General features: G+C 47.5%; 1 protein-coding gene across 11 annotated transcripts in view; it reads left to right on the forward strand.

The window, feature by feature from the left end:
• Trrap (transformation/transcription domain associated protein) overlaps positions 1–13635 on the forward strand; it is a 103697-nt gene that overhangs the window by 71529 nt on the left and 18533 nt on the right. For 7 of the 11 annotated variants that reach the window (XM_050124371.1, XM_050124367.1, XM_050124363.1 and 4 more), the window contains exons 51-59: positions 2868–3014; positions 3803–3922; positions 4524–4811; positions 4944–5081; positions 6218–6330; positions 7932–8067; positions 8854–9045; positions 12158–12386; positions 13149–13414. In XM_050124371.1, the coding sequence (XP_049980328.1) occupies positions 2868–3014; positions 3803–3922; positions 4524–4811; positions 4944–5081; positions 6218–6330; positions 7932–8067; positions 8854–9045; positions 12158–12386; positions 13149–13414 (1629 nt within the window). The remainder of the gene's footprint in view (positions 1–2867; positions 3015–3802; positions 3923–4523; positions 4812–4943; positions 5082–6217; positions 6331–7931; positions 8068–8853; positions 9046–12157; positions 12387–13148; positions 13415–13635) is intronic. The other 4 variants (XM_050124368.1, XM_050124374.1, XM_050124369.1 and 1 more) reach the window with 1 other exon arrangement.

Genomic DNA, 13635 nt, shown 5'->3' on the forward strand with positions numbered 1-13635 from the left:
CCTGTTATGAGTATAAAATGTCCCTCTCCATCTCTTCTGATTGATTTAAGTTTGAAGTCAACTTTGTTAGAAATTAGTATGGCCACACCTACTTGTTTCTTAGGTCCATTTGCTTGATAAACCTTTTCCCAGCCCTTTACTCTGAGTAGGTGCCTGTCTTTGTGGTTGAGGTGTGTTTCTTGTAAACAGCAGAATGTTGGATCCTGTTTTCGTATCCAGTCTCTTAGCTTGTGCCTCTTTATAGGTGAGTTGAGTCCATTGATATTAAGTGATATTAATGACCAGTGGTTGTTAACTCGGTCATTTTTTTCTTTTTGGTAGTAGAGTTTGTGTGTTTCCCTTCTTCGAGTTGTGCTGGTGAAGGGTCACTAGATATCTGAGTTATTGTGGGCATTGTTGGACTCCTTGGGTTGTGATTTTCCTTCTATTACTTTCTGTAAGACTGGATTTGTGGCTACATATTGTTTAAATTTGTTTTTATCCTGGAAAATTTTGTTTTCTCCATTTATAGAGAACAAAAGCTTGGCTGGGTATAGTAGTCTGGGCTTGCATCCATGGTCTTTTAGTTTCTGCAGTACATCTATCCAGGACCTCCTGGCTTTCATGGTTTCCATAGAGAAGTCAGGTGTAAGTCTGATAGGTTTACCTTTATAAGTAACCTGACCTTTTTCCTTTGCAGCTCTTAATATTCTTTCTTTATTCTGTATGCTTTGTGTTTTGATTATTATATGGTGAGATTTTTTTTTTGTCCAGTCTATTCGGTGTTCTATATGCTTCTTGAACCTTTAAAGGAATATCTTTCTTTAGGTTGGGAAAGTTTTCTTCTATAATTTTATTAAATATATTTTCTGGACCTTTGAACTGTACTTCTTCTCCTTCTTCTACCCCTATTGTTCTTTGGTTTGGTCTTTTTATTGTGTCCCAGATTTCCTGAATGTTTTGTGATGAGAATTTGTTGGTTTTACTGTTTTCTTTGATCAGTGCGTTTATTTTCTCAATGGTATCTTCAATGTCTGACAATCTTTCTTCTATCTCTTATAATCTGTTGGTAGTACTTGTCTCTGTAGTTCCTGTTCATTTACCCAGATTTTCCATCTCCATCCTTCCCTGGGTTTGTGTTTTCTTCATTACTTCCATTTCATTCTTCAAGTCTTGAACCGCTTCCCTTACCTGTTTGATTGCTTTTTCTTGTTTCTCTTGGTTTTCTTGGGTATCTTTGAGCGATTTATTCATTTCATCTACCTTTTTGTTTGTAATCTCTAATTGTTTATGGCAGTTTTTCACCTCCTATTTAAGGTCTTCTATTATTTTCATATAATTCACTTTTGAGTCGCTTTCTTCTAATTCTTCTGGAGTAGGGTGTACAATTCTTCTTATTTCGGGATCCCTGGATTCTGGTGATGTCATGTTGCCTTTCAGATTGTTAGAGGAATTCTTGCCTTGGCGCCTTCCCATCTCTTCCTTCAAATGGAGCCAGGAGAGGCCTGGTTTCTTGGTCCAGTCTTTGCTGTGACTGACTCTCTGGGTGTATCTCCTCAGTGTAGAAGCAGGAACTGTTCCTGTCAAGATGGAACTCCTTAGCACCGAAACAGGGATGCCTGGTAGTCCAATGACCCGCAGACAAAGGGCTAACTTGAGGGGTGGGGCGGGGTCGAGTAGAACACAGGAGACCCTGCCGCACAAGCTGAAGGTGCCTGTGATCCCTTTTAGGGGTCCTTGAGGCCTGACCCTCCCAAGCCTGCCCTGCAGGCACTCACCGCTCTGGGTGGGTAGCCTTAGTGTAGGAGCAGGAAACTGTTCCTGAGCAAAGGACCTTGGAAACAATGCAGGCTTGGGGGCAGGGTCATGTGTAGGGAAGACAGCCCTGCAGAAGGAGCTGGGGGAGGGGAGGTTTGTGCTCTCTTCCGGGACAATCCGCCCCTGGATCACACACACTCACCCATCCAGATGGAACTCCTCAGCACCTAAACAGGGACGCCTGGTAGCCCAATGAGCGGGGGACAAAAGGAAGTGGCAGGCAGGGCGGGGTCTAGTAGAGCACAGGAGACCATGTAGCACAAGCTGAAGGAGCCTGGGCTCCCTTGCGGGGGGTGGGGGTGGGGGGGGGACCTTGAGGCCTGACCAGTATGCAGGCACTCACCGCTCTGGGTGGGTAGTCTTAGTGTAGGAGCGGAAAACTGTTCCTGAGCAAAGGACCTAGCAGACAGCAGGGCAGGCTTGGGGGGGGGGGGGCTGGTTCGTGTGTAAGAAAGACAGCCCTGCAGCAGGAACTGGGGGAAGGGGGTTTGTGCTCTCTTCCGGGATAATCCGCCCCTGGATAGGACACACCTGTCCAGATGGAACTCCTCAGCACCTAAACAGGGACGCCTGGTAGCCCAATGAGCCGGGGACAAAAGGAAGCTGAAAAGTTCATTTTTTAACCATCCGAGAACCCAAATTTTGAAGTCTGAAATGCTATAAAACCCTAAAATTTGAGCATCATGTGGGTGTTTGTTTCACATTTGAAGCCTTTTACTTTTGGTGGCTCTCAGATTAGAGCTGCTCAGCCTATACTTAGGAAAAGCTTCTAGAAAACTAAAGGGAGGTGTGGAGACCTGGCTCAGTGCTTAAAGCACCTGCTGCCCTCTCAGAGGAGATCAGGTCCCAGCAACAGTGGGTGGCTCACAGCCGTCTGGTTCTCCAGCTCTGGGGGACCTGAAGCCCTCTTCTGGCCCCCATGGACATCTGTGCTCACGTGCACACTCCCTACAGACACTTGATGTACACAGAATTAAAATCTTTTTTAAAGTGGTCAGTGGTTGATAAGAGCTGTGTTTGTTGGATTCTTGTGAACTCCTTGACCTCCTGCATTTCCTTGTCTTGTTTAGGAAGTAGAGATAGATATTGAGCTGGCTCCTGGTGACCAGACCAGCACACCCAAAACCAAAGAGCTTTCTGAGAAGGACATCGGGAACCAGCTGCACATGCTCACCAACAGACACGACAAGTTTCTCGATACTCTCCGGGAAGTGAAGGTCTGTGGGCAAGTTTGGGAGTGAATATCTTCTGCCTCCGTCTTATTTCAGAACAGGCTCTTTCCCCACCAGTATTAATTTTTCTCTCACCAGTTTCCCTTGAGTTTTTCTTCGTACCCCAGTTAAAACTGTTCTAATTCTGGGAGAGTTTGGATTCGACATTTAGTATAACCAAGGAAGCAGATAGAGGATTTTATGGGGAAAAAATAGGCATTGGTTTCTCTGCCACTTAGTGCCCTGTGGGAATGGTGAAATCATTTAGTGCCGCCTGTAATGAGCAGTGACTCTGGGTTCTTGCTCAAGCACCTCAAATCAGGAGACTCGGGAAAGTGTGAAGGCGGGCTGGATGTATGGGAAAGAGCTTCCCCATGTGCCCTCTGTGGGTGGTCTCAGTTTCTTCAGATAGCTATGGCTTCCACAGACTCTGCTTAATCATGGACATGGACATTACTGCGTTTTGACTCTGTGAACAAGGTTTTGTGCACACAGTCACTTTTGAGAAGTAGAATCACTGGTGCTGTTTATATCAGGACTAGTAGGAAGGAAAACCAATTAGTTGCCAGTGATTTCTATATTACATTTTCTTGGTAAGCAGCCTGGCCTTCCAGTGTCCGCATGGATAGAGGTGACGCACCATGTGCCGCCCTTTATCTGCCATTAATGCTAGAAAGGAGGACTGTGGGCCTGTCCCCAAGCTCAGGGGGCTGACTCGGCTGCAGCCTCGGTGTCCCTTTGACAGGGATGCAGAAGGCACATGACTCACCTGAGCCATCCTCTTCTGCCCACAGACGGGGGCGCTGCTCAGTGCCTTTGTCCAGCTGTGCCACATTTCTACAACGCTGGCCGAGAAGACCTGGGTCCAGCTCTTCCCGAGGCTGTGGAAAATCCTCTCCGACAGACAGCAGCACGTGAGTCACATCTGAAAATCATTGCTGCAAGAATGTAGTTTTAAGCCGGGCGGCTTTAATCCCAGTACTTGGGAGGCAGAGGCAGGCGGATCTCTGTGAGTTCGAGACCAGCCTGGTCTACAAGAGCTAGTTCCAGGACAGGCTCCAGAACCACAAAGAAACCTTGTCTCGGAAAACCAAAAAAAACAAAAAAAAAAGGGTTTTGTGGCGGGCGGCTTTAATCCCAGCACTTGGGAGGCAGAGGCAGGCAGATCTCAGTGAGTTCAAGGCCAGCCTGGTCTACAGNAGGAATGTAGTTTTAGCTTTTGATAGATAATCCTAAATGAACACCATTCTGGGTTCCAGAGTATGATAAAACTACTGACTCTCACCCAAGGACCAGTTATCATAGTGCTACAAGTGATGAGGGAGAGAGAAAGAAAGAGTCTCAGTATATATCTCAGGTTAGCCACAAGATCCCCCTCATAGCCCAGGCTGGCCTATACTAGCCATCCTCCTGACTTGACCTCTCCAGTCCTGGATTGCGGCGTACAGCAGCACACCAAGTCCAGGCTTGTCGGTTTTCGGATGAAGACCTGAAACGGCTCACTCTTGGTTCTAGGCACTGGCAGGAGAGATCAGCCCATTCCTGTGCAGTGGCAGTCACCAGGTGCAGCGTGATTGTCAGCCAAGTGCATTAAACTGCTTTGTGGAAGCCATGTCCCAGTGTGTCCCCCCAATTCCCATGCGACCCTGCGTGCTGAAGTATCTGGGGAAGACTCACAACCTTTGGTTCCGTTCAACGTTGATGCTAGAGCACCAGGCCTTTGAGAAGGGGCTGAGTCTGCCGATCAAACCTAAGCAAACGGCCGAGTTTTACGAGCAGGAGAGCATAACGCCACCTCAGCAGGTGAGTCCTCATCCCGGTGACTCTCAGTAAGTACCTCTACCGGGAGGTTCACAGGTGTGCTCCCAGGGAGTTTCTTTGTTGACTAGAAGTCTGTGTTTGACCCAAGCACTCAGAACCAGTGATTGCCTTTAGGAGATACTGGATTCCCTTGCTGAGCTGTACTCCCTGTTACAAGAGGAAGACATGTGGGCCGGCCTGTGGCAGAAGCGCTGCAAGTTCTCGGAGACGGCAACCGCCATTGCTTATGAGCAGCACGGCTTCTTTGAGCAGGTGATGCCTGGTGGATTTCACTGCTGGTCTTCCTTACTAATGTGCTTAAGTTACAGTACGTTCACACTTGGGGAGATAATACCTTTCATTGAGTGTTGTTGTTTGTTCAAGTACTGAGAATGGAACCCACAACTTCAGTAAGCCTCCTCTACCCCAGCCATACTGCATTATCTGCTCATGAAGAACCTTCCAAGCCTCGGAAGCCTTGGTGCCTGCCTTACATAGTTTAAACTTTTAAATGTTATGTGCCTGTATGTGCACACATATGAGCACATGTGTCCATGACACATGGACAGCCTTGTGTAGTCCGTTCTCTCCTTCTGCCTTTACCTGGGCTCTCGGGCTCAGACTCAGGTCTGTAAGCCTTTACCTGCTGAGCCATCTTTACCTCGGTCTTCTGGTGTCAGAAGCTAACACAGGTGCTTGGAGGCTGACTCTGCTGGAAATAGTGGGTCGATGCACTCAGTCCTCGGCCTCATGCTTCCTGTGCAGCACAGCACTGACTTCAGAGTGAATCTCGGCCCTATAATAGGATGCTGAGGCCCAGAACAGAACACATTTGTGTGCCCAGTGGCCTTCTCTGGCACCTTTGTGAGGGCTGTCCTTTCTGTCTCTTAGTAGGTGAGCTGTGGGCATCAGGTAGCCGTGGACTGGAAGGCTGTAGTTGGTTTCTCAGTTCCTGTCCAGCTTGCCCGAGTTAAGAAGACGAGTGTTGTGGTGGGAATGGCGGGCCGCTTCCCGCCTCCCAGCTCCTGGCCACCAGCTAGCTTTACCTAAAATAATTACATGGAAACTGTATTCTTTTAAACCCTGCTTGGCCCATTAATTTCAGCCTCTTATTGGCTAACTCTCACATCTTGATTAACACATTTCTATTCATCTATGTAGCACCACGAGGTGGTGGCTTACCAGGAAGATTCTTAACCTGCTTTCGTCTCAGAGAGGAGAGGAATGGCGTTTGTTTGAATCTGCTTCTTTCTCCCAGCATTCTGTCTACTCCGCCTACCTAATTTTTTGTCCTATCAGGACCAAGACAGTTTCTTTATTAACCAATGAAAGTAACAAATAGACCCTCCTCCATCAGACGAGGAAAACACTTTCTCCTCAGTAGTCTAATTGCACTGTTACTTTTTTAGGCCCAAGAATCCTACGAAAAGGCAATGGACAAAGCCAAAAAGGAACATGAGCGGAGTAACGCCTCCCCTGCCATTTTCCCTGAGTACCAGCTGTGGGAGGACCACTGGATTAGGTGAGCGGAGCAGGGCTTGTATGTGTGGGATACACGCATGCCAGGGCGCACTTGTGGCGCTCAGAGGGCAGCTATGGCCTTCATCCTCTCCTTCCACGGTGTTCCTCTAAGTACCTCAGGCTTGGTGGCAAGCAGCTTTACCCACGGAGACATCTTGCCAGCCCAGCAAACAACAGATTTCTTTTATTTATTTATTTATTAAAGATTTCTGTTTCTTCCTCACCGCTGCCTCCCATTTCCCTCCCCCTCCCCCAATCAAGTCCCCCTCCCTCGTCAGCCCAAAGAGCAATCAGGGTTCCCTGCCCTGTGGGAAGTCCAAGGACCACCCACCTCCATCCAGGTCTAGTAAGGTGAGCATCCAAACTGCCTAGGCTCCCACAAAGCCAATACGTGCAGTAGGATCAAAAACCCATTGCCATTTGTTCTTGAGTTCTCAGTAGTCCTCATTGTCCGCTATGTTCAGCGAGTCTGGTTTTATCCCAGGCTTTTCAGACCCAGGCCAGCTGGCCTTGGTGAGTTCCCGATAGAACATCCCCCTTGTCTCAGTGTGTGGGTGCACCCCTCACGGTCCTGAGTTCCTTGCTCGTGTTCTCTCTCCTTCTGCTCCTGATTTGGACCTTGAGATTTCAGTCCAGTGCTCCAATGTGGGTCTCTGTCTCTGTCTCTAATCTCCTTTCATCGCCTGATGAAGGTTAATATTCAGGAGGATGCCTATATGTTTTTCTTTGGGTTCTCCTTCTAAACAACAGATTTCTAACACAGTCCAGTCCAGAGATACAGAGATTCGATATGTGTGTGCCAAGGAATAATGGCAGAGAAACACTACAGTCTTTGTTTTTAGTTGTTAGGCCAGAAAACTGTAAGCACGATAAAGCACTGTAGTCACAGCGTACAGCTGTTTGTCTGGAACCTGAGCGAAGGTGTTTCTAGCAGCACTCACTGGCATCTCATGGCATGCGGTCATAGGCATCATGAAGGTGGGCTCAAGGCTGTAGTAGTTACATAGTTCAACATGCCAGATATTTCCAGAAGTGTCTCAGGTTCATTACGTGATTGATTTTAGGCTACTGTGTGCTTGTATGTCTAGAGCCAGTTAGTATCACTAACTACCTGGCCACCCGGGATTCGGTTATGTGAAGCCATATGAATCCCCTGGTATAGAAGTGTATGGATGGACTGGGCATGGTGGCGCATACCCTTAATCCCAACACACTAGAAGCAGGGGCAGGCAGAGCTCTGAGTTTGAGGCCAGTGTGGGCTGTATAGAAAGACCCTGTCAGGGGACAGTCTTAATGAATGAATTAAAGAAGCCAGGGAACATGTCTGTCAGTTTATCCTGAGTTTTCTCACAAGGGTTGCTTGCTACAGAATCTGAGAAACTAATGTCATGTGTACTGGTTAGGAACTAGTCAACGCTGCCTTCCCTCGGGCCGTGTGATCATAGGACAGACAGGTCTCCTGAGGGCAAGCGGGAATATGGTCCCACAGCTGTCTGTACTCCAGCCCTCTTCTCTGTAGTGATGGCTGTCTTCAAACCCTTTGCATTTCCAAGTCTGTCAGTGTGTTGTCCTGACTGAGCTGCTTTGGCCCTGGTCTCCTAGGTGCTCAAAGGAGCTGAACCAGTGGGAAGCCTTGACTGAGTTCGGCCAGTCCAAAGGCCACATAAATCCCTACCTGGTCCTGGAATGTGCATGGAGGGTGTCCAACTGGACTGCCATGAAGGAGGCACTGGTGCAGGTAAGACCCTTGCCATGTGCTGTTAGCAAGGACCACGGTGTGTGTGTGTGTGTGCATGCGTGTGTGCGCACACATATACACTACAGGTACACTGCAGTACCTGTAGAGACCAGAAGAGGGCGTTAGATCTCCTGGGGCTGGAGTTAGGGGTGTACTGGCGGTTGTAAACTGTCTGTTGTGAATGTTCATACCAGACTCAGGTGCTCTGCAAGAGCAACAGGTATTCTAGATCTGCTAAGCTGTCTCCATCCTCTGTCGTTCAGTTTTACGTACAGATGAGGATTGGGTGTAGAGACCTTAACCTTTGAGAACCAAAATAACATTGTGAAGCAGTTTGGAATAATTAAGTTGAAAGGGTTGGTGTATTTTTGTCGGAAGAATCATCAGGACTAACACAGAAGATTGGAGCCGGAGCAGCCTGGGCTGATGTGTTTACTGTTCTCTGAAAAGCTGCTGATAGGAGGGACAGGCTCTTGTTCTGAAGTGTGTTGGGCATGGTGGTGTGGTGTACAGTGGGAGTGAGGTGTTTATTGGTCTGTGCATATGCACCATGACAGGAGTGTAGTCTCTGTCTTCTCCCTGGGAGTTTTTGTGGTGCACTCTGCAACCCAGGAGATTGGCTGCTCACCCAAGTTGAGAGAGGATCTCAGAAGAGCAGTGTAAATGCCTGGCTTCTCTATTGAAAGTCAGTTTTTACTTTATGGACAGACTCTGTGTGTTGCTTTGTGTAATTGGCCAGAGTTGGAGAGCATTCATCACCACCTTGGTTGTCGCCCCTCACTCCAGGTGGAGGTCAGCTGTCCGAAGGAGATGGCGTGGAAGGTGAACATGTACCGAGGATACCTGGCCATCTGCCACCCCGAGGAGCAGCAGCTCAGTTTCATAGAGCGCCTGGTGGAAATGGCCAGCAGCCTGGCCATCCGTGAGTGGCGGCGGCTGCCCCATGTGGTGTCCCACGTGCACACACCTCTTCTGCAGGTGGGTATTGCCCCCTCCTAGAGTCCTTAGCGCTGCAGGGAAGCTGAGGTCCATAGATGAGCCAAGTAATAAAGAAAACTTTTGCCGGGCAATGGTGGCGCACACCTATAATCCAGCACTCGGGAGGCAGAGGCAGGCGGATCTCTGTGAGTTTGAGACCAGCCTGGTCTACAGAGCTAGTTCCAGGACAGGCTCCAAAGCCACAGAGAAACCCTGTCTCAAAAAACAAAAAAAAAAAAAGAAAACTTTTTCTCCTGGTTTCATCCTTTCCCCCTGGGAATTCATCCTCAGGAAACGAAGGCCAGAGTCAGAACATCAGGGGAACACAGTGTGGCTTTTCATTTTGGAGCTGAGGATCTGAGACATTCTTACAAGGGATTGTGATTTTACCATCTGGGCGATATTTTGGGCACATAACAGTGTGAAGCTACTGTTCTGACAGGTACCATCCAGCCTTGAAAGGCTGAACTGACTTGTGCCCCGATATCCTCCTTAGGCTTCAGTAATAATGTTTCTGGTGATTTATGAAAGAGTACTTTTTTAAAAGATGTATTTATTTATGTATATGAGTACTCTGTTACATACATGCCTGCATGATAAAAGAGGGCACCAGATCTCATTACAGATGGTTGTGAGCCACCATGTGGTTGCTGGGAATTGAACTCAGGGACATTAGAGGAGCAGCCAGTGCTCTGAACCATCTCTCCTGCCCATGAAAGAGTACTTTTGAGACTAAACCAGTATGTTAGATTTGTCATGGTATGGATATTGATGTTTTGTGTTGTAATTAGCACAGAATGGGCTATATATGAACCCTCCCAGACAGTCTATTTGGGGTCAGTTTCTAGAGGTAAAAGATCAGAGGCCCACGTTTTGTGACAGGCTTCTTTCTGGGAAGAACAGTGGAGACATCAGAACGTGTTACAGAGATGCTGGTATTTCATCTGGGGTCTCTTAATCCAATCCTGGGCATCTCTTAAAACACTGTAGTTGGTTTAAGAGGTTAAATCCCAGTGAGTTCTGGGGGCAGGAACTCAGGGCAGAGCACTGCAGCTTCTCTAAACATAGCGACTTCCTGTCTGAAATTGTCTCTTCAGGAGCCACAGCTTTAGTGAACAGTGCCTTGTTGTTGTTCCAGTCTTCTCTATGTGCTCTTACGTCTGCTTACCTCTGATTCAGAAAGAACGCCCTAAAATGAGTGAGTGTACAGGTCTAGGTTACTGAATATTATGAAGCTTTTAGTTACCAGCAGTCCCTTACTCTAGAGTGTTGGGAGAGAGTCACTGCTGCTGTGAATGTTGGATTTCCAGAGTTTTCTTGGGGTAGGGGGTGGTGGTAATAAACCTTAAACCAAGGGCCTTCATGCTAGGCAAGCAACCCCCTCTCGTGACTGCTGAAAGTTGTCTTTGCATGAAAACAGTTAATGGCTGCATTTCTGAGTTTTCAATAAAAGTACCAACCATGAGTAACAGTTAATTGTGAAAACATGAAATTATTTTTTGCAATTATTTATTTAAAGCATGAAGTATAGGATGCAGCTTGTCTCATGATCCTGATGTCCGAGTGTCTTGGAAAGTGAATGAAAAGCAGTCTCATTTCTCACTACTTTGCTAATGGTTTGTAATGGCAGTGTTTGCCAGTCGTCAGCGGATCCTACTACTGCATTTAAAGATGATTATTAGGGCTGGAGAGATGGTTAAGAGCACTGAGGGCTATTTCAGAAGACCCAGATTCAGGTTCCCAGTGCTTTACAACCATCTGGACTTCTAAGGGATCCAACCCAAGTGATAGCTGCCTCCACACCACTAAGAAGTCTTTTTGTTGTTGTATTTGTTTTTCAAGACAGGGGTTTGTAGACAGAAGTTTCTGTTTTGCCTGGACCTGCAGCTGTTCAGTCCCAAATAAACACACAGACATATATTAAATTATAAACTGTCTCAAAAAACAAGCAAAAATAAATAAATTATAAACTGTTTGTTTGGCCTGTTAGCTCAGGCTTATTACTAACTAGCTCTTAGATCTTAACCCATAATTCTTACGTAGATTTAGCCATGTGACTTGATACTTTTTCTCAGTAAAACATTCTGACCTTGCTTCCTCTACATCTGGCTGACAACTATGTCTCTGCCTTTCCTCTTCCTAGAATTCTCCTAGTCTGGTCACCTGCCCATGCTTTCTGCCTGGCTACTGGCCAGTCTGCATTTTATTAAACCAATATGAATGACAAATCTACAGTGTACAAGAGCACTGTCCCACAGCAAGGTTTCTCTGTATAGCCTGACTGTCCTGGAATTCCTTCTATAGATCAGGCTGGCCATGAACTCAGAGATCTCAGTGCTGGGATAAAAGGCATGTGCCACCTGCTGGATGGTTTTGTTTTCTGAGACAGGGTTTCACTAGGTAGCCTTGGCTGGCCTAGAACTCAGGCTAGTCTCAAACTCATACATAGAGATCCATTTGTTCCTTTCTTCTGAATGCTCATCACCACATGCAATGTTTGTGTGTGTGTGGTGTGTCAAAGTCAGAGGACATCTTGGGACATTTGGTTCTCTTCTTCCTCTATGTCTCAGATCAGTTCAGGTCCTCAGTCTGGAAGTCAGCACCTTTACCACCGAGCCATCTCTGCATACTAGCCTCCTAACTAAGAAATTTGAGAGAAAACCCTGGCAACACCCTTAAAAATACTTCCAGGGAGCACTTCAGTGATTTGGGCTGTTTTGTTGGGTTTTTTTCTTGTTGTTATTGTTTTGGGTTTTTTTTTTTTTTTTTTTTTTTTTGAGTCAGGTTTTTTCTGTGTACCCCTGACTATACTAGAACTTGTTCTGAAGACCAGGCTGGCCTCAAACTCAGAGATCCAGCTGTGTTTGCCTCTGAGCGTTGGGATTAGAGGTGTGCACTATCGTGGTCAGCTTGGGCTGTTTGGGTTTGTATTTGTGTATGCATTCTAGCGCAGGTGCAGAGGGCAGAGGACAACTTTTCAGAATCCGTTTCTCCTTCCATCACATGGGCTCTGGGGACCAAACTCTCAGGTGGTCAGGCTTGGCGGCAAGCACCCTTACCTGCTGAGCTCCCACCCCTACCCAGCTGTGGAATTTCTCCATGCTCCCCTCAGGCTGCCCAGCAGATCATTGAGCTTCAGGAAGCTGCACAGATAAATGCAGGCCTGCAGCCCACCAACCTGGGCAGGAACAACAGCCTCCACGACATGAAGACGGTGGTGAAGACCTGGAGGAACCGGCTGCCTATCGTGTCTGACGACTTGTCCCACTGGAGCAGCGTCTTCATGTGGCGGCAGCACCATTACCAGGGTAAACCGACCTGGTCCGGCATGCATTCATCATGTAATTTTCCAGACGCCCCGCTGTGCTGGTTTCATGTCTTCGTTTTTTGTTTTTTTTTTCCCCCCAGATTTTGTGTTCTGGGGTAGATGTAAGAGGTAGCGGTGGTGATGGTGAGGGAGTGGGGAGGCTGGGAAGCAGTGGGAGGATTTCGTGTCCTGCATTCTACCCACTTAGCAGGGAATTCCTGCTGGACCTCAGTGCAGGCCATGGCGAGTGAGTGGTGGCACACTCTGTCTCAAAGCCCCTGCCTAGAAGCACCTGTTCTCAGCTGGCTTTGTGTCCATTCCTGTTTTTCCTGCCCTAAACCCACCAGGCATCGTTATATTGAGAACCCACCTTGTGATGCCATGACCTTCTCAGAGAAGATAGACAAACTTACTCTAGATTTCCCTTTTTCCCCCTTTGAGACAGGATCTCATCTACCCCAAGCTGGCCTCGTTTAGCTTGAGGGCTGAGGATAACCTTGAACTAACTTCTGATCTTTCTTCCTCAGCCTCTTGGGGCTGGGGCTACAGGCAAGCTTCATCATGCCCCATTTTTGTGGTAGGGAACAAACCCAGGGCTTCATGGATGTTAGGCAAGTATCCTGCCAACTGAGCCCCATCCTGGCTCTAATCTGTGTCACAGGATTCCCGGGAAAGCAATAAGGGTGTATCCTGTTTTCATAGCCATGTTATGTGTCTTCATTTTTCTTTAAGCCTGATTGTTACACGCTTCGAGAAGCATGTGACACACCTGACAGCTAATTCCTTTGTTCTTTAGCTATTGTAACTGCGTATGAAAATAGCTCTCACCACGACCCAAGTTCCAATAATGCCATGCTTGGAGTCCATGCTTCAGCCTCAGCCATCATCCAGTACGGGAAAATTGCCCGGAAGCAAGGTCTAGTTAATGTGGCACTGGATATACTGAGCCGTATTCATACCATCCCTACTGTTCCCATCGTGGATTGCTTCCAGAAGATTCGACAGCAAGTGAAATGCTACCTCCAGCTGGCAGGAGTGATGGGCAAAAATGAGTGCATGCAGGTAGGGTCCTGGAGAGGTGACCTTGTCCGGGCTCCTAGGCCAGGCAGAGAGGAAGGAAGATGAGAATGTTCCCAACACAGCTTGACAGTGGGAACTGTCCAAAAGAAGGAATGAAAGGAAAACATTCAGTGTTAAAACTGCATCTGTGGCAGTTCTGCCATGCGCTTAGTGATGGGTTTGAGGAAGAAAAAACGCTAGAAAGGAGGAGTTAAGGTCAGTCC

Source organism: Alexandromys fortis, unplaced genomic scaffold, assembly GCF_014885135.2.
Source record: "Alexandromys fortis isolate MF-2015 unplaced genomic scaffold, M_Fortis_MF-2015_v1.1 scaffold_227, whole genome shotgun sequence".
NCBI lineage: Eukaryota > Metazoa > Chordata > Mammalia > Rodentia > Cricetidae > Alexandromys > Alexandromys fortis.